Source organism: Rhinatrema bivittatum, chromosome 8 (assembly GCF_901001135.1).
Source record: "Rhinatrema bivittatum chromosome 8, aRhiBiv1.1, whole genome shotgun sequence".
In the NCBI taxonomy this organism is placed as follows: domain Eukaryota; kingdom Metazoa; phylum Chordata; class Amphibia; order Gymnophiona; family Rhinatrematidae; genus Rhinatrema; species Rhinatrema bivittatum.
The window spans coordinates 85,040,387-85,067,957 of NC_042622.1; the positions used below are offsets into that span (position 1 = coordinate 85,040,387).

The 27,571-nt window shown below is 46.4% G+C and overlaps 1 protein-coding gene across 4 annotated transcripts in view; it reads left to right on the plus strand.

Moving 5' to 3' along the window:
* LAMC3 (laminin subunit gamma 3) overlaps nt 1-27,370 on the plus strand; it is a 62,972-nt gene extending 35,602 nt beyond the window's left edge. For 2 of the 4 annotated variants that reach the window (XM_029612552.1, XM_029612555.1), the window contains 24 exons: nt 695-883; nt 1,080-1,197; nt 1,457-1,555; nt 1,993-2,129; nt 2,854-2,976; nt 5,313-5,505; nt 6,395-6,504; nt 6,682-6,900; nt 7,162-7,350; nt 8,062-8,307; nt 8,808-8,961; nt 11,179-11,321; nt 13,628-13,806; nt 13,875-14,022; nt 14,805-15,010; nt 17,226-17,302; nt 17,443-17,577; nt 19,460-19,607; nt 19,993-20,142; nt 23,525-23,627; nt 24,186-24,388; nt 24,490-24,636; nt 26,092-26,200; nt 26,565-27,370. In XM_029612552.1, the coding sequence (XP_029468412.1) occupies nt 695-883; nt 1,080-1,197; nt 1,457-1,555; nt 1,993-2,129; nt 2,854-2,976; nt 5,313-5,505; nt 6,395-6,504; nt 6,682-6,900; nt 7,162-7,350; nt 8,062-8,307; nt 8,808-8,961; nt 11,179-11,321; nt 13,628-13,806; nt 13,875-14,022; nt 14,805-15,010; nt 17,226-17,302; nt 17,443-17,577; nt 19,460-19,607; nt 19,993-20,142; nt 23,525-23,627; nt 24,186-24,388; nt 24,490-24,636; nt 26,092-26,200; nt 26,565-26,809 (3,770 nt within the window). In that variant the 3' untranslated portion in view covers nt 26,810-27,370. The remainder of the gene's footprint in view (nt 1-694; nt 884-1,079; nt 1,198-1,456; nt 1,556-1,992; nt 2,130-2,853; nt 2,977-5,312; nt 5,506-6,394; nt 6,505-6,681; nt 6,901-7,161; nt 7,351-8,061; nt 8,308-8,807; nt 8,962-11,178; nt 11,322-13,627; nt 13,807-13,874; nt 14,023-14,804; nt 15,011-17,225; nt 17,303-17,442; nt 17,578-19,459; nt 19,608-19,992; nt 20,143-23,524; nt 23,628-24,185; nt 24,389-24,489; nt 24,637-26,091; nt 26,201-26,564) is intronic. The other 2 variants (XR_003858200.1, XM_029612553.1) reach the window with 2 other exon arrangements.
* The last annotated feature ends 201 nt before the right edge of the window (nt 27,371-27,571 follow it).

The window sequence follows — 27,571 nt, forward strand, 5'->3', positions numbered from 1 at the left end:
AGCCCCATATAGTAGAATCTCACCACATAACTTGCTCTATTTTGCTGTTTTCTAGGCTTATTCTGTTCCTTAAACAGGTCATAAAATAAAGCTTTATTTGGAGTTTGCTGTCCCGGGTTTTGTCCTTCCATTTCCTTCTGGACATTTGCTCTGGTTACCAGCACAGCTTCTTGTTGTTGGCTTGCTGCTTTTGTCTCTTTCAAGGTGTTTGTTCTAGTTCTAGGAACGATTTCTGGTCTTTGGCATTCTCCTTTCATATTTTCTCCAGTTTCAGGCACAATTCCTGGACTTTTTCAAAGTATTTTCACAATTTTCCAGCAAACTTTTCTTCCAGCCTCATGCACTCAGCTGCAGCCGTAACCATGACCTCTGTCCGCCCTGAGCGTCCATTCCTCACACCACCAGAGTAGCAGGGGGTGCTGCAGGGCAGGACTGAGGTGCATTGGCAGATACATGTGTCTGGGTCTCAGTGCTGGAATAGCAGGGGATACTATAGGGCAGGACGGAAGAAACTGCAAAGTACACTAGAGTTTGCTGTAACCTATGCAGATGGTATCTCTCTTTTAATAGTGCTGAAGCTTCACCAGATGAACCAGAAACAGCTGTCAGAATTTAATGTGCGGACTGCAGGGACTGAATGCTGTTGCTATAACAATGTTCATCCATCTGAGCTTTCTCCCCTCTCTCTGGACAGCATGTGAGTGCCACGGTAAATCAGATGATTGCTTCTTTGACCCTGAGCTCTATCAACGCAGTGGCCGTGGTGGCCACTGCCTGCACTGTCGGGATAATACTGATGGGCCTCACTGTGAACGTTGCCGGGAGAATTTTTATCGGGAGAGGCAGCATGGGTCCTGCCAGCCCTGCCACTGCAACCCTGCTGGTACGTGAGCTTTCAAGGGAAACTCCCCTGCGCCTGCTCCCTTCAGCTGGATTTCCTGCATCCTTTCCCTACCACTGGCATGCCTACTCCCTCCCCCCTACTGCTGGGCTTCCTATACCATCCCTCATGTACACTGGGTGTGTCTCTGCACCAGAGCTTGTTGGCCCTCACTAATCTGTCCTCCTCCTCTTCTTAGGATCCTTAGGACTGCAGTGTGATTCCTCAGGGATCTGTGAATGTAAGGCCAGCGTGACGGGGTGGAAGTGTGAACGCTGCCGTCCTGGATACCACTCGTTTAGTGAGGGAGGCTGTAGGTGAGGGGACTACTCGTGGACCAGAGGAATTAACTACCCAATTGCCCTCAGCATTGGTGGCTATGGATATTTTTCTGGTGATCCCATATATGTTTGTACGAGAGAGAGAGAGAATGTGTGTATGTGTTTGTATGAGAGAGAGAATGTGTGTATATGTTTGTATGAGAGAGAAAGAGAATGTGTGTTTGTGTGCTGGGGGACCTTTAAGGGCTCCTCCATTGTGCTTTAGCTCTCACATTGCTCTCTTTCGTGCCTGCAGAGCCTGTGCTTGTCACTCTGCAGGCAGTGTGGGAACTTGTCACCCTCAGAGTGGCCGATGCTCCTGCAAACAGAATGTGGAAGGATACCTGTGTGACAGGTGAGAAAACCTTCTGCTTGCCTTCTATTTCCAGTTGTCAGGCAAGTGCTACAGAGGACAAATTTTATTTTAATAAGCTTTGATTTCATGCTTCTCATCAAAGACATCAAAGTGTGCTACAAGATAAAATAAATTCATCACCCACCACCTTCCACTATCCACCCATAGCATAATTAAAAATTATAAGATCAATCCCACAATACAAAGTAAAACTAGACATTGCAACATCATTCTTACCAAATAAAACGCAATCTCTCACCGCTGCTAGCATTGGATACACATGTGATCTCATCTAACTCTTCCCCAAAGCAGTTGCCCTTTGTCCAGACTCTTTCTTTATCTCTCTTATCCCTTTCTCCAAGCTCTGTTCCTCACAGCCAGCCCTTTTCAACTTATGGCTTCATTCCCTAATCCTGAATTTTCTTGGCTCTTCCCAGATGTTTGCCTGGAACCTTTAACCTTCAGCCTGATAACCCACATGGCTGCACCAGCTGTTTCTGTTATGGTCACTCAGCGGCGTGTGCCGGAGCAGTGCATTACGCCATGCGTCACATCCTCTCTGATTTCAGCCGAGGTACCGTAATTCCTTCCTGGATCTCATAGAGAGCTAGAGGTCAGAGATGAGGGGGCCTGCTCCTTGCAGAATGGGATCTGGGCTCAGCCATGGCCATGGAGCTTGAAGCTGTCGTCTGTGAGCAGCTGGGATAGACTCTAAGGGCATTTGTTTAGACCAGTCTTAAAACTACGAGTCCCTGGGAAGGCTGACGTGGCTTGGTCACGTCTTCTGCTCTCTGGGCTGGCTGAAGCTGAGAGTGCTGTGGAGGCAGCACTCACAGCCTCTAGGGGATGGGAGTCCCGGTCATCATGCGATGATGGCACCTAGGGAGCAATTCTCAAACTGCCCGGGGAAGTTCCATGTTACACTGCATCAGTTGCAAAGGCAACAGAGGGATGGAAAACATGAAATCCCTTAATGCATTTTCCCTTTCTTGACCTCTCTTGCTCACCTTTCTCAAAGTTAGCACACTGTTTCACAGCGCATGCACTTCTACCCACACAAAGGGGGTAACCATTTTCAAATGCCTTTTATACCTGGATAAACATGTATTTTCCCCATGTACATCCTTTGGAAAATTGCCCACCCAATGCCCGGATTTAGAGCCCTAGTACATGGTCCCCGGCCAAGACTGGCCCTGGGATGAATTGACTCGGATCTCTCCTCTGGCAGGACTACATCTCCCATCTCACCCCTGTGCCATCCACCCATGTCTCACCTGTGCTTTCTGCTTTGCCATAAGGTGCTGACGGCTGGAGGGGGGAAGATGCAGATGGCCAGGATGTCCCAATCTACTGGACAGGCAGTGAGATCTTCTTGGAACCCAACAGCCAGAACAAGGCACCCATAGATTTCATAGCACCAGGTAAACCTTTTTTTTTTTAAATTTAAGTTTTATTGAGAACATAATAAAAAAAAAAAAAAGAACCAAACTATCAGGCCGATACAGTACAGTGCGCTCCTGTTAGCCTGCTATTGGACGCGCGTTTTCCCTTACTCCTTATTCAGTAAGGGGAGGAAAACGTGCGTCCAACCCACGGCACCTAATAGCGCCCTCAACATGCAAATGCATGTTGATGGCCCTATTAGGTATGTGCGCAGGATACAGAAAGTAAAATGTGTAGCCAAGCCGCACATTTTACTTTCAGAAATTAGCGCCGACCCAAAGGTTGGCGCTAATTTCTTCTGGTGCCGGGAAAGTGCACAGAAAAGCAGTAAAAACTGCTTTTCTGTGCACCCTCCGACTTAATATCATGGCAATATTAAGTCGGAGGTCCCGAAGAGTAAACAAAGTAAAAAAAAAAATTTGAATTCGGCCCGCGGCTGTCGGGCCGAAAACCGGACGCTCAATTTTGCCGGCGTCTGGTTTCCGAGCCCGTAGCTGTCAGTGGGCTCGAGAACCGATGCTAGCAAAATTGAGCGTCGGCTGTCAAACCCGCTGACAGCTGCCGCTCCTGTCAAAAAGGAGGCGCTAGGGACGCGATAGTGTCCCTAGCGCCTCCTTTTCCCCGTTTCTACCGCGCCGCCTAATTTGCATAGTGAATCACGCGCACCGGCGAGGGGCCGGTGCGCGCGCCGGGAGAGCGGGCGCACCTGCCCCTCGCCGGTGCACCCGCTCTCTCTCTAGTATTACCCCAGCGGGGTATTACCGCTGGGGTAATACGAGAGAGAGAGCGCCCGCTCTCTCTCTCGTATTACCCCAGCGGGCTCGGGGTAATACTAGATTCCAGCCTATCGATGTCTCATCACATCTCCACAACAGTCAAAAATTCCTTCTTCAAACGTCATATGCGAAAATGTCTTCATCCTTCACTTTTTCCTGACGATTTTCACACAGCATTACAGTCACTGGTTTTTACCAGACTAGACTACTATAAAGGGCTCCTACTTGGTCTACATGATAACACCTTTTGTCCCTTACAGTTAATTCAGAACTCTGCAGCCCGCATTCTGACCAGTACCTCTCGAAAAGAACATATTACCCCAATCTTATACTCTTTATATTGGCTCCCAATTCAATTCCCCGTTACCTGTAAACCGGCATGATATGATTGTATCATGAATGCCGGTATATAAAAGCTCTAAATAAAGAAATAAAGAAAGAATTCAATACAAAATTCTCTCCATTATTCACAGCTTGATATATAGTGATTCTTCTACATGGTTATGCACTCAACTCCGCATCTATCAACCTAGCAGGAACCTACGATCTCTACCCAAAAACGTATTACAAGTTCCGACTGTTTCCTAGCCAGGCTTGATAGTACCAGAAAGCGTGCCTTGTCAGTCGCTGGCCCTTCAGTTTGGAACTCCATTCCTGAGGACCTAAGGCAGATATCTTCACATAAGGAATTAAAAAAAAACAACTCAAAACATTTTTATTTTCAGTAGCTTTTCAAGCACTTGCTCCTAAACAATATTGTCCTTTACGCATATCCTCAGCGCTTAAATAGCACTAACCCATATCTGTATCGACTGTTCCCGGATTTCATGGCACTATGACTATATATTTTTTTATGTTGTTGTTGTTTTGCTGCTTATAAGTTTCATGTTTTTTATGTTTTTATGTCATATTAATTATGGATGTTTCTTAACCTGTGAACTGATTTCACCGATGTATGTTGTCAAAGCGGTATATAAACATTTTAAAATAAATAAATTAGTATTGAGCTATGAACATTTTGCAGGGAAGAAACCAAATTGCCCACCCACCTTCCTGCAACAATAAACAAATCAAATTAAAACAGATACAGCAGTACCAGAACTCATACCTAGAAATAATACATCAATCATTAAATCCTTCTGACCAAATCTGGTAGGGTCTCCATATAATTATTATTGATCTTCAAAAGAGAGTCATGTCTATTCGCAATTCATTTGCTCAATAATAAACATTCCCAAGCCGCTTACAAATGGCGGATAAAGGTAGAGTGAATGGCTTTTCCCACCCAGCCACTAGTGAACACCTTTGCACAAATGTTTTGACTCACCCTGCATTGGTATACTCGGCAGAAACAATTTAGGGACCTTTGGTGGGGTAATTTGTGTAATGTCACTAATCAATCACAAAACCTAGCGTCACTCAAGCCTTAAGGTGCACTCTGCGCCGAGGCAGGATTTTGGACGTTGTCCTGTGAATCCCAGGTTCCGTCCCTGGGTTTCCTTCCCTATCGGTGCCTGAAATTTGTCTTTTCGTTGCAGGCAAGTTCTTGGGAGAGCAGCATTTCAGTTACGGGCAGCTTCTTTCCTTGAGGCTGCAATCTCTGAGGAATGAGACCCTCCCACCCGCCATCCAGCTGGTGCTGGAAGGAGCTGGCCTGAAGCTGTCCGCGGTCCGCACAGGTCCCCTGCACTGCATCAGCTCCAGCCAGCAGGACTGTGTGCTGCTCTTCAGGTGAGGGGGAAGGTGCCCCGGGTACCCCAGCCCTATGGACCAGTCAGAGGTTGGAGGCCAGACGTCTGCCTCAGTTCATTTCATGTCAAAGTGTGTGCGCATACGTTGGACACAGTAACAGACACACAAAAAGGGGTTGAATTAGCACAAGCTTGAAACTTGTGAGCAGTAGCACCAATCGTCAGGACTTCAAGCCTGACTACTGTCCATTTGCGCATCTTTCACATCCATTCATAATTTAATCATCTATTTTTTTTTAATCTGTCTAACGTAGAGAATATAGCAAGGCACATTTACTTACCTCAAGCCTGGATCCTAAATGGCTGGCCAGCATTCAGGCTGAAACTCATAAGGCATTGCTTTGGGAAATTTAAATATCAGTAGGTGAATGGTTTGTTGGCGGGTGTGATTGTCCCAGGAAGGGCTGGAAGGGAAGCAAACATTTTTAAAAGTAGTTGGGATGCAGTCCTGTGGAATACGGCAAGAATCATACATTGCCACTGATCCTGCCATGATCCTCGATCTCTTACTATATCTAATTCTTTTTAGGATTTTAGCCTGTCCAATTTAATTAAAAGTACTCCTGGTGCATTCACAGCCAATTGACAATCCCAGCCACACAGGGGATCCATTTCCTTGACAGATATGCAAATTTCATTTAGGCACCTCAGAGTCAGCACAAGAAGCCAATGCACCCAGTGGGTGGAGCCAGCCCAGTCCCATTTGCTACTACCCTGACAAGGTGTTGGGAATACATAGTACTTACTAGTGAAGAGTGGAGATCCCTTTCCTTTAGCTTAGAGAGAGAGGGCTGAGGAACTGCATTTCCCTGTTCTCATGTCTATCTCCACTTTTTGTTTTGCCTTTGATTAATATTGCTTCTGGACAGGCTCTATGAGGTAGTGGATGACTTTAAACCCGTGCTCTCTTCCTTTGATTTTCATCGGCTGCTCGCCAATGTGACAGGTCTCCGGATCAGAGCAGGCCTCCGCTTACAGGGTGAGTGGCCCTGACATCAGTGTAGTGTGTGCCTCTGTGTCTTGGTTTGCGTGCATGCCTGTGAACATGCAGGTTTCTCTGTGTGTGTTGCACTGGCCCTGTATGTGAGTGCCTGTGTGCATACATGTTTCTGTGTCTATAGCACTGATCACGTCTCTTCTGTTCTCTGTCCCACAGATGTAGTTTCTCTGAGGGAGGTCCGCTTGGTCTCTGCCTCTCTTGGGCTCTCCCCCCCAGCTCAATGGGTGGAGGCGTGCATGTGCCCTCATGGTTACACGGGACAGTTCTGTGAGTCGTGCGCCCTGGGATACAGGAGGGAGATTCCCCTAGGCGGGCCCTACACCAGCTGCGTACCCTGCTTGTGCAACCAGCATGGCACATGTGACCCCAGCACAGGTCAGGACTTTTACCGTTTCACACCACACTTGGCTTCATACTGCAGTTCCAAACTCCTGCTTAGCACCAGATCTTATGCTACACATGTGATGTCACTGAGGGGAGTGACGTGATATTTTAAATGAAGATGTCACCAGTAAGCAAACACTTTGCTTTATTCTCATTCTTGCCCTCTGCTCTATGAATGCCAGTCTCTCTGCCTTTGGAAATTGTGCTACTGTCCTCCAGTCCGGGCTCTGCTGGATTTCTTTGTTCCTGTAGGTGTGTGTCATTGCCTGCATAATACAGAAGGCCCTTCCTGTGAACGCTGCAGAGATGGTTTTTATGGCAATCCATTCATGGGCAACACTGATGATTGTAAGCCCTGCCCATGCCCTGGTCAGTCTACCTGTCTCCTGATGTCCCAGAGTGGAGAGGTGGTGTGCACCAACTGCCCCCTGGGGCAAATAGGTAAGGCAGTGAAATGTGCAGGAGCTGGTTTTATGAATTAGAGCTTTGTTATCAGCAAAAATGATAAAGAGGCTGGAACAGCTCCCCTATGAAGAAAGGCTAAACAGGAGAGGGCTCTTCAGCTTGAAAAAAGATGATTGAAGTTTATAAAATCAAGATTGGAGTGGAATGTGTACATAGGGAACAGTTATTTATCCTTTCAAATAATTCTAAAACAAGAGGACACTCAATAAAACTAACAACCAGCAGATTTCAAGAAAACTAAAGATGTTTTTTTATTTAGCGTAAAATAAAGCTGTGGAATCTGTTGCCAGAGGTCTTGATCAAGTCTCTTAGCATAGCAGGGTTTAAAGGAGGTTTGGACAAATTCCTAGAAGAAAAATGCATAAACAGTTAATAGCCAGATAGGCTTGGGCAAGCTCACTGTTTTCCCCTGGAAGCAGGCACCAAGAAATAGATATACTTTTTGGGATCTGCCAGGTACTTGTGACTAAAACTGACCTCTGTTGGAGACAGGATGGCTGTGGTCTGACCCCGCGTGGCATATCTTATGTTCTTATTGACCTGGTCTAGCACAGTCCAAAGGGTCAAATCCAAAGATGTGATCTATAAGAGCTTTTCAGTTCGCAATGATCCCTTCTTGAGATGTCTCTCTTTGAAGAGAAATGTTGACATTTTGTTCTCTTTTTCTGTTTTATAAACTTTTCTTAGGAAGACTCTGTCAAATCTGCGACGATGGCTTTTTTGGGGACCCCCTGGGGCAACTTGGCCCTTTGCGCCCCTGCACACCCTGCCATTGTAATCAGAACATTGACCTAAATGCTGTTGGCAATTGTGACTCCTTGACCGGCCATTGCCTGCGATGCTTGTACAACACGACAGGAAAGCAGTGCGAGAAGTGCCAAGAGGGCTTCTACGGAGACGCTCTGACACTAGATATCAGGAGGAAGTGTGTGTGTGAGTATGCACATTCAGCCCTGCCAGCTGCCCATGTTCTGTTCTCCGCACTTCCTGTCACTTCACTGCAGGTCACATGGGCAAAATCAGTGGATTCTGGGACTCGTGGTCCTTTCCCAGTGGATTCTGGGACTCGTAATCCTGTGCTCCTTAAGTAGAAACAGGAAAGTGAACATCCCTTTGTGCACCCCTTCTTGCAACCCTTAGTGTTAACCTTTCCCATGTTTTTCTCTCCCTTGTTAACAATTTCCATGTTTATTATTGTTCAATGTATTGACAAAGGAAACGCTTGATTTCCTGCATTTTTTGTTGGAATGTAAACCGATGTGATGTGTAAAATCGAACACTGGTATATAAAAAAAATTAAAAATAAATAATATGGATTCTTCCAGGGAACCAGAATCATTTCTGTCGGTAGATTTACCACTGGCCCATGTCCCTGACACTCCCCAGCACTCAGTTTGTGTTGGTTTTTCTAATTAATTGCATTTTTTCCCCAGCTTGTAACTGTAATCGTGCTGGAACAGCCAGTGAACGTTTGACCTGTGATCCTATCACTGGCCAATGTATGTGTCTCCCTCGCGTGATTGGACGAGACTGCAGTCAATGCAGGCCTGGTTTCTATGATCTGCAACCAGGGACTGGATGTAAAAGGTATGGTTGGGCTGTGATGGGATCTGTTGGCTGTCAGAGATGGTGAAACCATGAAGGACATAGTGCTATGACCATGGTCCTCCACTACTTGTTCAGATATGGCAGGGGGCAGAGGAATACAAGAGCAAGGGCCACAAGGGGTGTGCCAAAACATTTCCTGTGTGCACAAGGACCAGCAGCAGCTCTTACCCGGCTCAGCAAAAAAAATAAGGATTATTCACCCACCATAGAAAGCTAGTATTTTATTTTTGTCTGTTCATTTTATGTAGTTATGTGTTTTTTTTATTGTAACCCACTTAAGATTCTAGATATAAAAAAGTGAGACCTAGCGCTGTCTTCTGAGGATTGCTTGAGGCCCATTGTGTGGCGGGAGGTAGTGGATTGTAACCTTTGCGTACTTCTTCTGATAACCATTTCCAGTATATTTTTTAAATTGATGGTTATACATTTTTTTAAATTGCTGTTCACATATTTGATAGGCAATTTGTATCCCTCTTTTTGACAAAGTTAAGTTGGAAGCCATCAATTGCTTCCAGCATGATTATTACATGATTTCAGAGACTGAAATGCTGAATTAACTATTGAACTGTGCTCAGGGCCTAGGAAATAATCTTCTTCCCAACCGGGATTCTTGGACTTTCAGAGAGCCTTATTATCAGAAAGTTAACACTGAAGCCCATAACTTGAAGTGTGGTCAGAGCCAGTGCAAGAGTGTTTGACACCCTAGGCAAACCTTTGATCATGCACTCCACTTCCCCAGCTTACCTACTGGTGGCAGCTCCATCACAACGCTCCCTCCGATCTGTAGCAGTGGCTCTAGTACAGAGCTCCCTTCCTTGGTATTGGCTCTAGCACAGCACCCCTTTGGGACCTGTGATACCACCTCCCAAATGTTAGCACTCTAGGCGACCGCCTAGTTTGCCTAATGGAAGCCCCAGCCCTGGCTATAGTGTTTGGGGTCCTGCAATGGGACACTAGGCCAGGAGTTACATATTTAAGTAAATAAAAGCAGTAGCCTTCAGGAAGAGTTTGGTGTCAAGGGTTAGACCCTGAGTCTTGGCCTCTAATGTTTCCATGGCAACCCAATGGTTGCTGACCTCTTTTGGGTTCTTTCACCTTTCTTGTTTCTTTGCTTATACAAGTAGAATAAAATACACAGACAAGTCACAGAGTCAAAAACTCAACATATCCTAGGGATGTGCAGAGGGACCGCATACGTTACATTCGGTATTCGTGGGGGGGCAGATACGTTGCATTCGGCAAGGGGGGGCCCCGATCCGTTTATGCGTTCCATTCTTATTCGTTTCCCGGCTAAAATTTAATTAACTACAACCCCCCACCCTCCTGACCCCCCCCAAGACTTGCCAAAACTCCCTGGTGGTCCAACGGGGATCCGGGAGCCATCTACTGCACTCACGCCGTCGGCTGCCGGTATTCAAAATGGCGCCGATAGCCTTTGCCCTTACTATGTCACAAGGGCCGCGGTAGCCCCTGTGACATAGTAAGGTCAAAGGCTATCGGCGCCATTTTGAATACCGGCAGCTGACGGCATGAGTGCAATAGATGGCTCCCGGATTCCCGTTGGACCACCAGGGAGTTTTGGCAAGTCTTGGGGGGGGGGGGGGGTCAGGAGGGGGGGGTTGTTTAAATTTGCTCCTTTAGACAGCCAAATAATTCGGTGAAGATTCGTTGTATTCGTGGAAATCACGATACGTTTCGCTTCCCCACGAATACGGCCCTATCCTTTGCGGATTGCCAATACGTTGCAAACGAATGCCCACCCCTAACATATCCTGCAAAATGTAAAAATCTTAACATCATCTATCTGGCACTGAGGAAGTAAGGGGCTCCACTAGGCAGGAACTGACCTCTTGTGTGCATCTGTACAGTGCTATATATGTATAACTGCACCATATAGTAAGAAGATGTGGTTATTCTACATCAAGACAGCTGCTCTTGGAATGCTGGGAAGTGACATCATGGCATTAGCTCAGCTCTCTGAATTGGAGGGTGAGAGTAGGGGTGAAATGAACAGCTGAATGACATTCTTACTCGTCTGACTACCCTGCATGTTTCCAGTATGTGGGATAAGCAGAGGGAGCTGTGGCAGTACCAGGGCTGCCTTGTTCATAGTTACTGGATATTGGGGGGGAAAAAAATACTGATCAATAATGCTCTCTAATTATGAACCCCCTGTTTGTTTCTCTTGTGTTTCAGCTGTGAGTGTCACTCTGTGGGCTCTCAGAATCACCAGTGTCATCCAGCCACTGGACAGTGCACCTGTCATTTGGGAATAGAAGGTGTCTCATGTGATCGTTGCCGCTTTGGCTACTTTGGGTTCTCTGTGAAAGGCTGTCGAGGTATTATTAGAAACTCTACAGTGAATGTGATGTCACAGGCATATAACTGGGGCAAACATAAGTTACCATGCCAGCAAAAAGAATGACCAAAGCTGTCCTGTAAAGCACTCTGAGAAATCCAATCAGCTGATGCATGCTGAGGTAGATCTTAAAAAAATACTCACGCGCGTGCTTTTGTTCACGCCATCGTCGCGAACAAAAGTACACCAGATTTTATAAGATACGCGCGTAGCTTATAAAATCCGGGGTCGGCGCATGCAAGGCTGCGCAAAATCGGCAGCCTGCGTGCGTCGAGCCGCGCAGCCTGCCTCGGTTCCCTCCAAGGCCGCTCTGATTTTGGAGCGGCCTCGGAGGGAACTTTCCTTCCACGTCCCCCCACTTTCCCCTCCCTTCCCCTATCTACCCCACCCCCCAGCCCTACCTAAATCCCCCCCCCTATCTTTGTTGGGCAAGTTACGCCTGCCGCCCTGGCATCCCCCGGCACAGGCCGCAGTGCTGGGGGACTTGGGACCGCCCTCCCAGCCCGCCCCCGGACCGTTGCCATGCCCCCGGACCCGCCCCGCCCCTTTTATGAAGCCCCGGGACTTACGCGCGTCCCGGGGCTTTGCGCGCGCCGGCGGCCTATGCAACATAGGCGCGCCGGCGCGCAAGTGCCCTGCATGCGTAAATCCAGGAGGATTTACACGCGCAGGAGTTTTAAAATCTACCCCTATGCGTTTTGTAGACCTAAAATGCAGTTCAGCCCAGGAAGATATTCCAGGTTTCACTCATCTCTGCTACTACATTTCTAAGATACTATAGCAGAAATGTATCTAGGGCTAATCCTAAACCATGACTGCTGGGAAATAGAGGGGAGTGCGAGGGGATGTTCTGATTCTTATACACTTCCTTGAAGCATAGTGGACAATTAGTCTCACCAGATGTTCAGCTTTTATGTGAGGTTCAGACACAGGACCAGATCCTGGGGCACAGCCTCCTCCTGGGAGTGGACATGCAGAGACCATTGCAATAAGGGGTATTCAGAAAAGCACATAGTTTTATACTCAGTTGTGCACACATTTTTTGTACAAACAGGTGACTTCCGTTGCAGCAAGGAGTTTTGTATTCTGCTTAGTGCTCTGGCATGGAAATCCTATGCCAATGCCATTCGAAAACATATTACACCTATTCTTCAATCCTTACACTGGTTACCAATAAAATACAGAATAAAATACAAAGTTCTTACCATTATTCACGGCCTACTACATAACTCATCTTCCACATGGCTGTGCTCATTACTCCGCATTTACAAACCCACCCGTCATTTAAGATCACTAACTCAAAACTTATTAGACATCCCCTCTCCACGACAGGCTAGACTTGATATCACCAGAAGAAGAGCATTTTCTGTAGCAGGACCCACCATTTGGAACTCTATACCCAATTTACTTCGTTCATTATCCAATACCCAACAATTTAAGAAGTCATTAAAAACATATTTATTTCAATTAGCATTTAACATCCATCCACAACACACTACTTCAAATAATCAACACTCAGTAACCTAGCAACCCCTTCCCTACCCCCAATGCTTAACATCATTCATGTTTCCACCTTATGCGTCCCCTCCTCCCTATTCATTTCTTCCCACCTTTTCCCTTCCATAAAATGTATTATGGCCCAGCTCCAGTTCTGTTTATTTAATTAGATTTTTTGTTACCATGAGGTATATATCAGTTTTTGTATTTTAATTTTATTTTTTATCTTTAATTTTTAACTCTATTTTATTTTATTTTATTTTCATTTTACTATGTAAACCGTTTTGACAAAAAAACCTTGTTTTGAAAAACGGTATATAAATACTTTTAAATAATAGTTAATTTTATTTATTTTATTTATTTATCACCCAATGCAGAGAGGTGCCCTGGCATAACTCATGTTTTCTTAGCCCTGGAAATTCTACTCCTTATCAGTCTTTTATGCACACAAAGCACAACTGAGAGATTCCCCCACTCCCTGGAGTTTAAAACGTGCATTCTGCTTGTGTTGAGTTCACATTTAAACTCTGATTTGTACGCACATTTTCCACTCGGCGCACTTTTTAAACTCCCAATATCTTAGCATAGCATCAGTTTATTGCATCGGGATTTTAACATTTTTTCAACCCGTGCATTAAGAAAAAGTGCACTGAATTTCAGCACATGGTTTTAACCACACATTATCGCATTGGCCCCTCAGTGAGCAGGGTCTGGGTTTGTCTATCTTCAGTGGCACTGCCCTTTTCTACAATCAGTGTACCTCTCTCCTCTTCTCTTCCCATTTTCCAGCCTGTAACTGCTCTCTGCTGGGATCTCTTACTTCTCAATGCCGTGAGAACGGGACATGTTTCTGCCGGGATGGTTTTGTGGGATACAAATGTGACCAGTGTGAGGTGAACTTCTTCTATAACCCTGTCCGAGCAGGCTGTGATGAGTGCCCACTCTGCTACACACTAGTGAAGGCTAAGGTAAGAGCGCTCCCCCTTCTCTCTTTTGTACCTCTTCCCTCTGTCTGACCTGCCCCTCTGTGCCACAGGCTGACAGTCTGAGGATGCACTTGGAGAAGATCCAGCAGTGGCTGCAGAAACCTGAGTGCCAGAGCATATGGGGAGGATCCCGACAGCAGCCCATGCTGGCAGAGGCTCCACGTCAGGACCAACTCCCTCATGCCTACCAGCTACAAGGTACCTCTGCAACTAATTCTGACCCAGATCTTGCAGAAACAGCAGTGCCCCTCCCCCACCCTCTCTCCCTTGGGGACAATTATCAGTGGCATAAATAAACTGCAGTTTCTTTTGTTACATGGTTAAGTGCCAGAATCATGCGTGTATCATACAGAGCCAGGCATGGCCCATGTTGCTACTTTTAGGGACATTCTGGGACCTGTGACTTCAAGCCCCAGAACAGATTAAAGTGATTTATGGAGCTAAAGCAGCAAGAAGTGCATAGGACCACTTTCTTAACCCTTTTCATTGCCTGTTATGTCCAGATTTTAGGACTTTAATTGTTGGATATGGATATGTGCAAATGTTAGAAGGTTAATCCTTTCTGTGCTGCAGGTGTACAAGTATCAGGGATGAGCTGGGTTTAGGGGATTAACCCTTTCTGTGCCGGAGATGTACAAGTATCAGGGCTGAGCAGGTTTTAGGGGATTAACCATTTCTGTGCTGGAGGTGTACAAGTATCAGGGCTGAGCAGGTTTTAGGGGATTAACCATTTCTGTGCTGGAATTGTACAACTATCAGGGATGAGCCGGGTTTAGGGGATTAACCCTTTCTGTGCCAGAGATGAACAATTATTAGGGCTGAGCAGGTTTTAGGGGATTAACCATTTCTGTGCTGGAATTGTACAACTATCAGGGATGAGCAGGTTTTAGGGGATTAACCCTTTCTGTGCCAGAGACATTCAAGTATCAGGGATGAGCAGGTTTTAAGGGATTAACCCTTTCTGTGCTGCATGCCTTCAGGTACTAAGGATGCCTTCCTGCAGCAGATTATGGACCTAGAGGACTCAGTTTCCAGTACCTGGAGTCAGCTAAGGAATGTCAGCAAGAACCTGAGCTGCTCTGAAGGCCAAGCCCAGAAATCCTGCCACCTCCTGCAGGAGCAGGGGGTTGTCCTGGGATCTGTGCAGAGGGAGCTGCACCAGACCGCGGAAATGCTTCGCACACTGGTACATGAAACAGACTCTCCTCCACCTTCCTCTAGGGCAGGGGTCGGGAACCCATGGCTCGCGAGCCAGATATGGCTCTTTTGAGGGCTGCATCTGGCTCGCAGACAAGTGTCGCCATACTTCGCGGTTCCCCGCTGACCCAGCTGCTCCCCGGTCCTCCGCCGCCCGGGCTTAAAATGCTGTCAGCCCGGGCGGAACGCAGCAGGACAGCTGGAGTCAGCGGCACCGGGTGCCTGCGCGGGAGTCATCGGGTGTCAGCCGGGTGCCAGCGCTGGAGTCATCGGGTGCCTGCGCGGGTCTTCCCGCGCAGGCACCCGATGCTCTCCACTTCCTCTTCCGGGCCGCGGGAAGAAGAGAGCAGCGCGGCTCGGAGGAAAATGAAAATCTTCAACCGCGGCCGATGGGACTCCGCCTTCGCCTCCGCGAGGGCTGAAAATGAAGGAGGTTAGCGTTGGGAGGTGGCTGCTGCTGCTGCGAGTTCCCGGGGGGGGGGGGGGGGGAGAGAGAGAGTGAATGAATGAGCGAGCAAGCATGTGTGTTTGAGATCCTGTGTGTGTGAGTGAGAGATTGCATGTATGTGAATGATTGAGAGCCTGTATATGTGAAAGAGAGTATGTCTGTGATTGAGATCCTGCCTGTGAAAGAGAGAGCATGAATGTAAGTTTACCATTGGGAACCTGTATGTGTAAGTTTGTAATTGAAAACCTGTTTGTTTGAAAGAGTATGTGTGTATGATTGAGATCCTTTGTGTGTGAGAGAGATCATGTGTATGTATGATTAAGAGCCTGTGTGTATAAGTAAGAGAGAGATCATGTGTGTCTGTGTCTGATTGACAGCTGGTTTAGGTGATGGAGCATGTGAGTATGTGATTGAGAGCCTGTGTTTAAATGAGAGAGAGAGACCATGTGTGTATGTGTGTGATTGAGAGCTGATTTAGGTGAGGGAGCATGTGAGTATGTGATTGAGAGCCTGTGTGTAAATGAGAGAAAGAGAGGACATGTTTGTAAGCATGTGAATGAGAGTCTGTGTGTGAGAGAAAAAGACAGCATGTATTTATGTGATTGAAAGCCTGTGTGTGTGTAAGCGTGAAAAGATAGACAGCATGTGTGTAAATGTGTAATTAAGAGCCTATATAAGTGAGAGAGAAAAAACATTTGTATATGTGAGTGACTGAGAGCATGTGTGTATAGGTGTGTCATTGAGAGCCAGTGTGAGAGAGAGCGCTGGTATGTGACTGAGAGAGGAGAAAGTTCCAAGCAAACCACCCCACCTCCTGCTAATTCAGAACAATCTCAGGACACCTGGATATCAAACGTTCCCAGGTATGCAGAGCAAAAAAATGTTTGTATCCTTATTATTTTTCATTACTGGATCTTTGTGTCTGCTATTTTGAAATATTTTGTTGGTATCTGGAAATGTTTTATATGAGTTTTTAATTATTGGATATTCCACTCATCAGCTGTTTCGAAATATGTTCTTTTTGTTAGTACAGTTTTACTGCTGATGATTTTATATTTCTTGATTTGTTTTATAAGGATGTGTGATGTTTCTTTTTCCTTTGTTACACTGCATACAGAGACTCTGGCTTGTTGCAGTTTCCAATTCAGTTTTTGTCTGCATGCTTCTTGTTATGCGTTTTGGTCTCTTTATTCTATGTTAGGTGAGGGACAGCACGTGATTCAGGTGAGGTTTTCTGCTGGCGTGTAGTTTCTGTGTAGGACTCTATAGCAGCCTGACTTGGTCCGTTTTCCTAATAGGAGATGTATTGGTGTCTTAAGGCCTGGTGTAATATTTTCAGAGACTTATTGTACTTTAAAAGTGTGATCTTACATAAAATGCACACATTTACTTGTATTTAGTTTTAAACATATTGTATGGCTCTCATGGAATTACATTTTAAAATATGTGGCGTTTATGGCTCTCTCAGCCAAAAAGGTTCCTGACCCCTGCTCTAGGGTTTCTCAAATGGGGATGCTGCAAGAGGTTTGGAATTAGATCCTCTCTGATGTCAACCCAGCAACATTTTTTCAATGTCCTCTGGAGCATGAGTCCATCCTGTGCCTACTGTATTCCCTATCCTGTCACACACACAAGAGCAGCAGTGAGCTGCCCTACCCTTCTTTCTGCCTACTCCTTTACTCTTTCCATCTCTTTGGAGTGAGGATGTCTTGCTGCTTGATGCTGATTTTGTTGCTTCATTTAATGCTTCTTTAAGGTGTTTCCTCTTATGATTCCAAACCAACCAACAAACTGGACCCGCTTGGCATTGGAGACCCAGAAGCTGGTGGAAAGGTAAGCACACTAGTGTTCAGTCCACTCTTATCCCTTTCTCTAACCCTATTTCTGACTCGTTACCCTGACTGCCTGTACCTGCTGATTGTGTGCCAGGCCTTTTTTAACCTCTGTTCCTTGTCCCATTGTGTTTCTTTCAGTCACAAGGAAAAAGCCCAAGAGATAGAGTCTGTGGCCCACAGGGCTCTTCTGGCAGCTCACAGCAGCCACAAGCTCCTGCAGAGTATTCTGGAGGATCAGTCCAGCAGAGGAGTCCGAGCTGAGCTGGAAGACTGGTAAACTCTTCACAGGAGTGGGAAGAGCTCTATCTTCAGCAGTATGGATAGCTATAGAGATGAGAAAGGAAGGAGCTGCAAGAGCCATGGGCAGAGTAGCTCAGGAACCTCAGCCTGCTCCCCTCTAATTCCTGCTTCTTGCAATAAAAGGGATTTTGGTTGTTGGTGAAGGAAGCAATTCCGTCTGTTTTGGCTGTAGAAGTGTCCATAAATGAATAAGCTTCATTTTTATTGGGGTAACATTTCAATGTAGCTACAAGTGGATGGAGGACTTCTGCCTGAGTGAGTGAGCAACACTTCATGCTTTTTAAAAGCAAATTCTGAAGTAATGGGTATGCAGAATAATTCATTTGAGCTCAGTAGCATGGGGCATCTCCTATAGCAGAGCTTCCCAAACCCGTCCTGGGGACCCCACAGCCAGTTGGGTTTTCAGGAGATCCACAGTGAATATGTATTAAGTAAATTTGCATATCATGGAGACTCAATATTTATCTCATGCATATTCATTGTGGATCTCCTGAAAACCCGACTGCCTGTGGGATCCCCAGGACAGGTTTGGGAAGCCCTATCTTAGAGGCAGGAAAGTTTTATTTAGGTCATGCCTTTGAGTTATAGTCAGGTACAGTAGGTATTTTTCCTGTCCCAAGAGAACTTACAGTCTGAAAGGCTGAAGTAATAAGGTGTGTTTGACAAAATGCACAGTTTAACCCACAGTTATGTGCCCCCTTTTTATGGAAAACTTTACTGTCAGTGCAGCAAGGAGTTTTGCATAAAACAATGGGTGCACATTGCAATGTGCCTACAGGTTAATGCCTTCTCATGCAAATCCCATGCTAATGAAGGCATTGGCTATTATCCCCCAATGTAGAGCGGGGTGCTGGCTTAACTCTTGTTTTCTTACGGCTGGAAACTTTACTCCTCATCAGAGGATGAGTAAAGTTTCCAGGACTAATGTTAATCTATGGTCCTAAGCTGGAGTTCTGGTGGCAGGACTTGTAATCAGGATTTCTGCACAAAGAACATGCTTTGTGCATGTAAAATATGCTTTATGTGCATGAAAAATGTTTTCAGCACTGTGTGTATAAATCTCACCTTATGGGCACAAAACACATGTTTTCTGCGCATAAAAGGGAGAGGACAGTGGCTTTTCCTCTGCCCTGTGCTTTCTTTTCCTACAGTGCTGGATCTTGCCTGCCACCACCCTCCTCCCCCCAGCTTTTGAGCTAAAATGGGCCTGAGCCCATATTTTAACTTGGGTTTGAGCGCTTTTTTTTTTTTTTTTTTTTAACTGACAATGTATTAGCATACCATTTGCTTACTGCAACAAGAGTTACATTTATTCTTCTGCTGAATGTGTGTGCAGCTTTACAACATACCTTATTATACTTGGCCCTAAGTGTGTGCCTGAGACAGCAGAGAAGGATGTGATCCATCCTGCCCAAAGTCACAGGATTTGAACCCTGGCTTCCCCGAGGTCTTAGTCTGCTGCTTTAACCCCTAGGCTCCAATGCCTCCTTAGGTGAAAAATCTGTGGATGAATAAAGTTTGCAGCTTTTCTTTTTTTTTTTTTTTTTTTTACCTAAAAAGCTCTCCGCCTGCTTGTCTTTCTTTCACAGTCAGGTTAACATGCAAAACGTTTTGTATATATTTTTTTAAGTATTTTTTGTTTGTTTGATTTGTTAAACTTTTCTCAATGTCTTTGCTGCCATCTAGTGGCCAGTGATAACTTACTACTAAGCACAGTGGAATTAGGTGAATCAGTTTGGGACTGTCTACAGTTCTTCATATCACCTCATTTTCCAATTTAATTTTTATTTGTTTCCAAAATCTGGAAGCATTAAAGGGAGGGATGCTGGCTGCTAGCCTCTGATTGTTCCCACAGGTATCAGCAGGTCCGGGATGCTCAGGAGGACCTTGAGAACTCAGTAGAAAAGGCAGCGACTGAAGCCCAGCAGACATCGGCCACTCTTCAGCAGGCCAGCAATGAAATGACAAAGAGTCTTTCCAGCCTGGCCTCTCCCACACCACTGGTCAGTTTCCTACCTGCAGAAGTCCAGACATGGACAGATATGCCAAAACATCAAATTACATAAAATGTTTAATAAGAATGCTTTAAATGAGGTATGCAAATTGAAAGAAAACTTAGGTAGGAGCAATAGAAGATATGATTACTACCATAATATAACCATTGGATTCTGATTTATTAAAAAGCCATTAATTGAAAATACAAGCAATTCATTTTGTGCAGGCAGTCTTGGTTATTATTATGTACTGGATTTAATATAGCGCCTTTCTAATATAATCAAGGCTTGTAAGACCAATCACAGCCTGACAACCTTCTGCTGCCTTTCACCAAAACTCTGACATGATTGCTAGCAGTTCCAAGCAGTGATCCCCATTCATGATCTTCCACAGCTCCCAGAAAGAGAGGTGGAAGCTCTGAGCAGCAAAGCGAAGGCTCTGGAGCAGGTGTGGGAGCTGAAGGACCAGAAGATGCGGATGACCTGGGAGTCCCCGTTGGAAGCGTCCCATAGGCAGTTGCAAAGAGCACAGCAGGGTAAAGAGGTGAGGGTCAGGCTAGAGATGGAGAAGATGGCTGATAAGGACCATCCAGTCTGCCCAGTTCACTTCCTCATGCAATAGTTGATCTCTATTTTTCCCTTCCTTTCTTAGCTACTAGGGGTCTCCTATGCTTATCTCACTTTTTTTTTTAAGTTTGTTACTGATTTTGCCATCAGCACTTCCTTGAGGAGGTTGTTCCATCCATCCACCATCCTTTCTGTGAAGAAAGATTTTCTGATGTTGCTCCCAAGTCTCCCCTCATAGTCCCTCTTACCATGACTTCTTATCCTAAAGCATTCTACCCACTGAGATTTTGCCTCTTTCTGTCATATTCCCCCTTCATAGTCCTCCAAGTTATACAGATTAAATCCTTAAATCTCATTTCGTAAGACATTTTGTTCAGACCCTGCACTATTTTGGTAACCTTTCTCTGGACCAATTCACTCTGTCCATATTCTTTTGGAGATGTGACCTCCATGTGAGAACTCACGTGAGAACCCACGTGAGACCTCCACGTGAGAACCTGTTCAGAGACATTATCACTTACTTCATAAAAGTATACCTAAAAGGATCGCAAGCATGGCTAACGGGAAGGCTTTGTCTGTCTGTCCATCTGTGACCTTGCATCACAACTGACACCACGGCAGCTCCAGCCTTTTACTTTGCAGAGCTGAAGCACTGTCATGTGTCAGTGTCACATTCCAGTTTTGATGGCTGTTGATCTGCTGGCTTGCCATGTGACTCAGGCAGGTGTTCTGTTTGCTGTAAATGGAAACAAGCAGCACTAGGACCACACAGGAGACATAGGAATGCCACTCCCACACATGTGCTCTCAGTGATAGTGACATACTTGTGGTGTTTCTAATGGTTATGCCTCTCCAGATGCACTCCAATATCCTTCTGGCACTGGTCACAGTCTTGTCACGCTGTTGTACTACCTTGAGATCATCAAGTGCAATCATCCTGAAAGGAGTGCTCTTTCTGGTAAATCTGTCACCCTTAGATCTATGAAATGCTGATGCTGTGATTCATGAAAGGACATCAATAAAACATAAGAGCACGAGAACATAAGAAATTGCCATACTGGGTCAGACCAAGGGTCCATCAAGCCCAATATCCTGTTTCCAACAGTGGCCAATCCAGGCTACAAGTTCCTGGCAAGTACCCAAAAACACTAAGTAGATCCCATGCTACTGATGCAAGTAATAGCAGTGGTTATTCTATAAGACAATTTGATTAATAGCATTTAATGGACTTCTCCTCCAAGAACTTATCCAAACCTTTTAAAACCCAGCTATACTGACTGCAGTAACTGTATACTCTGGCAACAAATTCCAGAGGTTAATTGTGTTTTGAGTGAAAAAAAATTTCTCCAATTAGTTTTAAATGTGCTACTTGCTAACTTCATGGAGTGCCCCCTTCTATTATCTGAAAGAGTAAATAACAGATTTAAATCCATCCCATTCTAGACCTTTCATGATTGTTATGGTTAGTAATGTGTAGGACCTGGGCCGAGGTGAGAGGTGGTACCGCCCACAGGGAGGAGGCCCGTGAGCCTCACCATCGGGAGGCAAGGTCTCAGCTGATGTCAGACACAGTTTCAGTCTAGAGTCTTTATTAAAAAGATATAGTGACACTACCCGTGGAGCGGGGGATGTCAGAGAGGAGGTCTCAGACCCAGAAACACAGGGTCGGTGGAATGGGGGATACCCAGAGAGGATAGCTCTGTAGAGTTGGTAATGGTCCACAGAGTGGGGTACACTGATGAAGTCTTCAGCAGAGATGGTGGTGGCCCGTGGAGTGGGGTACACTGAAGAAGGTCCTCAGGAGAGTTGGTAGTGGTCCGCAGGGCGGGGTACACAGACGAGGTCCTTAGTAGAGATGGTAATGGTCCACGGAGCAGAGTACACCGGAGAGGGTCCTCAGTAGAGATGATGACAGTCCACAGAGTGGGGTACGCTTGATGAGGTCCTTAGTAGAGATGTTAATGGTCCGCGAAGTGGTGTACACCGATGAGGTCCTCAGTAGAGTTGGAAAAGGTCCACAGAGCAGGATATACCTGATGGACACCTCAGTAGAGATGGTAATGGTCCGTAAAGCGGGGTACACCAGAGAGGTCCTCGGTAGCACAGGAAGTAGTCTGCAGAGCAGGGTACTCATGAAAAGAGAGAGTAGCAATGGTTCCACGGAAGTCCCAGGGAACAGGGCAGGCAGAAGTCCCAAGCATTAGGTCCTCCGAGGAGCAGAGAGCCAAGACGAGGAAAGGGCCCCCGAGGAGCGGGTACCCAAGACGTCTTATGCCAGGAGCAGGAACTGGAACGCAGGGTCCTCTGAGAGCGAGGCGGATTTAGCAAGGAGGAATCTCTTTACCAAGTTGTCGGTAGGCAGGGCCAGCTTGTTTAAATATTCTGGAGGGATGACATCATCTGGAGGGGACGCCCCGAGGTTCCTGCCATGATGTGCTTAAGACTGGCCTGTGCACGTGCGTGCCTAAGGGATTCCGACGGCAAGATGGCGGTCGGTGGCGTCCATGCCGTTGGCAGCTGGAGGAGGCTGCCAGTCTACCCCACGGAGTCAGGGAAGTGAAGAAAGAGGTGAGCAACAGCGGTCGCAGCTGTCTGTGACCGGGCGTAACAATGATTTTAAAGACCTCTATCATATCTTCCCTCAGCTGTCTCTTCTCCAGGCTGAACAGCCCTAACCCCTTTAGCCTTTTCTCATAGGGGGAGCCGTTCCATCCCCTTTATCATTTTGGTTGCCCTTCTCTGAACCTTCTCCAGTGCAACTATATCTTTTTTTGAGATGTGGTGACCAGAATTGTACACAGTACGCAAGATCCTTCTTCTCAATAAAAAGATGCAGAATTAAACAGATCCTTCTTTAGGTCGGGCATGCCCCATGCCTGGCCCTCCCCTCAACTGGATGTGTGCGTCACACAAGCTTCACATCTGTCGGTACTCTTGGCTGAGTGCTTTCCTGCCCCACTGAGAATGATGAGAGGCTCTCACATCATAGTATTAGCATTAATACTATAGCATCACTAGAGGTAGCAGCAAAGCTTGGGTCTCGGTGCTCTCAGTAGGTCTTTCTCTTTCCCTTCTGATTATTCTCTGCCTGGGGGATGTTTTTCAGTCTGGTGCACAGAAGTTGTATTCATGGGTTATTCTCTGACCAGGTTAGTGTTCTGTAACTTTTCCACCATTCACCTCTTCTGTGAAGTTTGGGTTTGTGGATGTTTACTCAGTAATCAGATATCGGAGTGTCGCTGTATTTCACTTGGCTGTGCCGCCCTTTTCTGGCAACCACTGCCCCTCTCTGCTGTTACCCGTCCCTGCTCACTCTGCTTACCCTTTTTAATTATGTTCTGCTTTCCTTGTACCCACAGCTGCAGGAGAGGTGCCACTCTGCCTTGACCCTGGCCACCTCTTCAGTTTCAGATGGAAAGATAATTGCCACAGGAGCAAAGTCTATACTTTCTGACTTAAAAGGTAAAATCCTAAAGCTGCTGTCCAAGGTACTCAGAAAGCACTTGGTCAGTGGGTAGGAGAGTAATAGTCAATGAACCCTTCTCCCACAAGCAGCAGGTTCCCTTTGCAGAGAAAGTTGATCATTCTTCTGTTTAGTCTCTGGGATCTGGTAGAAAAGGGGATAGAGGAACGTCTAAATGCACAATGGATAAAAGCTTTGCAAATCTTCACTTGCACCTCAAAACCTAAAATAAAAGGCAAAAATTCCAACTGTTATTCTACACATTTATTTGTAAAGCATTTTTACCAAATTTAGCCTAAGTTTTAGCAAAAAATCCAACCCCAAAACTCCTGAACTTTGACCTGGGATGAGCCAAAATCACACTGTGGCCTGAGGTCAGACCCCCTTGGGGTTTTTTTTAGTGGTGCGCTGCTGTCTGTCCAGCACCCATCCATATCCCTCACCACATACATATCTACCACTTTCCCCCACACTACAGTAAAAGAATTGCTTTAGTCCTCAGACTGGTCCTCACTGCTGCTTCTCTTTTTTTTTTTTTTTTTTTTTACTCTCTTAAGATATGTGGCAGATGTTGGTGTATCAGAAAGCCCAAATGTCAGCAAGCAGGAGGAAGATGGAAATCATCCAGGACAGAATGATCATCAATGCCCTGAAAAAGACCAGGCAGGCAGAGAGGATGCTGGGAAATTCCACCTCTCTCTCTCTCACTGCCAAGAAGATGGCCCAAGAGGCTGAGAGAAGCATCAGGGAGACCCTTCAGGTCAGACAGGCTGAAAGTTTAGCATGCCCTGTCTCCTAAGGACGGACTGACCCTCTGGCTGGCCACCTGAGATAACCTGACTGTTTTCCTCTTCCTGATAGGGCTCTAGGGATCTAGTGCAAGAGGTAAAGCAGGAGCATGGGCACCCCAGTGACCTTGCAAAGAGAGCCAGTGGAAGCCTGCAGGAAATACTCGGGCAGCTTCAGGCTTCCAAGATACTCGAGGAGAAGCTTGAGGAAGCAGAGAAGGTAATCACTTTTTAGAGCTTTTTAAAAATAATAACAGCCGAATTTTAAATCTGCCACGCGCACAAATATAGTCACTTAAGCGAGAGGCCGGGCCCTGTGCGCGTGCCACACGCATTTTCAAAAGGGCCCGACCACACATGTAAGAGACGATACACGCACAATTGCCAGGCCCTGAAAAGGGGGTGGGCTGGGGGGGGGGTGTAGCCTGGGCAGGAAGGGGCAGGGTGGGATGGAGGCCGGCCGGGACAGCGGCCATTAGCTTCGGTCCCGGGGAAGCAGTGCCAGCAGTCAGCAGGCGCGCACAAACTACTTCTGCTCCAGGGGAGCAGTAACTGGCGAAACAAAAAAAGTGCAAGTTTTTGGGACGGGGTTTAGGTAGGGGGGGGGTTAGGGAAGTTCCCTTAAGTGGAAGGGACTGGGAGGGAACTGGGGAAGGCCCGATTTCGTCACTGCGCAGACTTTGCAAAAGTACACACCCCCCCCCCCTTTGTGCGCGCCGCACGCACGCACATGGCCACCCGATTTTATAACATGCGCGCACATGTTATAACATCGGCGCATCCATGCGTGCGTGCCGGGAACCACGTGCACATGGGCGCGCGAGAGCTTCTTATAAAATCTACCCCTGCATCGTTATCTTGGTGCTTTGTCTAACTCTAGCCACATTATCTTCCAAACCATTCAACCTACAGCAATAACATTTTCAGAATAGGAAGATCTGTATAAAACCTAGAATTAGAATAATGGATTCCCAGAAAACTTAGACACAGTATCTATCTAGCCAAAAACTGGGGGGAAAAAATAGCTTTTTCAACTAAAGTAGCAGCACTGGTGGAAAGGTAGGAGTATCCTATTCTTACAATGGATGATACTGACGCCTTGGGAGCACTGTGAGTATTCAGCCTGTACAGACAGCGGGAGTTCCCAAGAAATCACGGCCCATAAGGAGTGCTCTGCAGTTTTTCCTTCCTTGTTTCATTTTGGGTCATGTGCTTTCCCCTGCACTGCTCCCAAGGTTTCTCTCCTCGACCTCCCACATAAATCCCAAAGAACAAATCACACCACTGGGAAGACCTTAATTACAGATTTTTTGATTGCAGTATTTATTTATATAGGAAGAGAGACAAAACATTCCGCATTTCTCATCAAGGCTGGAACGGACAGTCTCCAGCCTTAATGGCATGCAGCAGCACTGGCCCCTGAGCGCCATCACATAGAGATCAGTAAGGAACTGATTCACTAAAGATCTGAATAAAAGTCCCGAATCATTCCAGGTTAAAGGGCCATAGTGATTAGGGAAGGGCATTTTCTTGGCAGCTGCATTTGCGGGATGGATTCTGGTTGGGTCTCTTTAGCAGGGGCATGCATGCTGCAGAACATCAGTGGGTGCATGTGCAGGTTGGGAGCTGGTGCTTCGGGACACATTTGGTAAAAACATTTTCTGTTTCTCTGCTGGGGAGGAAGGCAAAGGCTGGAATGAAGAGTGTTAAAAAGATGTTGCAGGATGCCTGGCACTCCCTGGAACTGGACAAGGAGGCACTGTCAGACCTGCTCGCTGCTCTAGGTAAGGCCAGTCGTTGGCATACAGCGCTTGGGCCTGATGAATGAGAGGGGGCATCTACCCACATTGTGCCACCACAGACATTCCCCAGTGCATGGCACAAGGCTGAGGAATTCTTTTAAGATGCTCTGTTTACTTTTACAGTGAATGTGATGGAAAATGCTTAGAGGGCTGGCTCTGCATGAGGTCCTCAGACCCAGCATGAACTCCTGGGGGAAGGGCTGGGCTACTCCAGTCCTAGAATCCTGACTCAGTGAAAGTACTGGAAGAGTCTTAGAAAATTCTGCTTCCTCTCCCTCCCACCCCCAACTGGTCTTATGCTAGGGTCCGTCCTGAAACCGCTCTGTCGTTTCTTTCTCATCCCCAGGGACGCTGGGGCAGGATGGACCCAGCAGCGCAGGGCTGAGCCAGAGCTGGGCTGAGCTGGATCTCCTGCAGCAGCACCTAGCACGGTCTGGGGCCCTGGACAGGACACTGCAGCGGCTTCAGCAGGAGGCCGAACAACAGAGGCTAAAGATCCAGGAGTATGAACAGGAGATTGATGAGATCCAGGCTGAAAAACTGAATCTGGAGGACATTGTCCGCACCTTGCCCAAGGGCTGCTCAGTGTAAGCCTAAGTGAGCAGCCTCCCCCAGATCTCCCCGAGGAAAGAAGAGAAAGAGAACCAAGCAAAGCTCCTGAAATTAACTACCAGTCTACTCCTGAGATTTCAAGGAAATAAGCTTCCACAGAGGATGCTATGAGATGTATCCAGTGTGATGTAAAGAATAAATTAGATTATGGGCCAGAGGATTAAGAGACTGAATTTGTTCCAATAAGTACAAGATAACATCTCTTATGCTATAAGAAACAGCACTCTTAGCAACAGTATTAATTGAAAGCATTTAAGCATTTCACATACCTTCATAGCTTCTAATCTCCATCTGAAGTGGAAATCTTGAACCCCCACTCTGCCTACACAGTGCTATGGGATGGTCTGCTGCTCTGCCTGGGTCGGGATATGCCACCCAGAATGTTCTGCTGCTCCTGCTGTCTTTGAATGCAGAAGGTTATTGCAGGGTGCTGGAGCTGATGCTAGACATGCATTTCTGTTCCCATGGTCCTGTCTGTACTGCTCTGCTCTGATATCAGGAAATGACACATTAAAGTTAATGATATAGCTATGAACAACAGCTGTGCTTTTGTTTCTTGGAAATCTTACTTTTAAGCAGGTTTATCAGTAAGCCTTGGTCTGCAAACCAGCAAATACTGAAGATCCCAGAAATGGGCAATAGTATACTGACCCCAGCCTCTGCTCCGATACCGTTACCCCTCCAATCTTATGCCTATCCCCTCTTCTTTCTCTTTCTCATGCTCCCTGTGGAAGGCCTGCT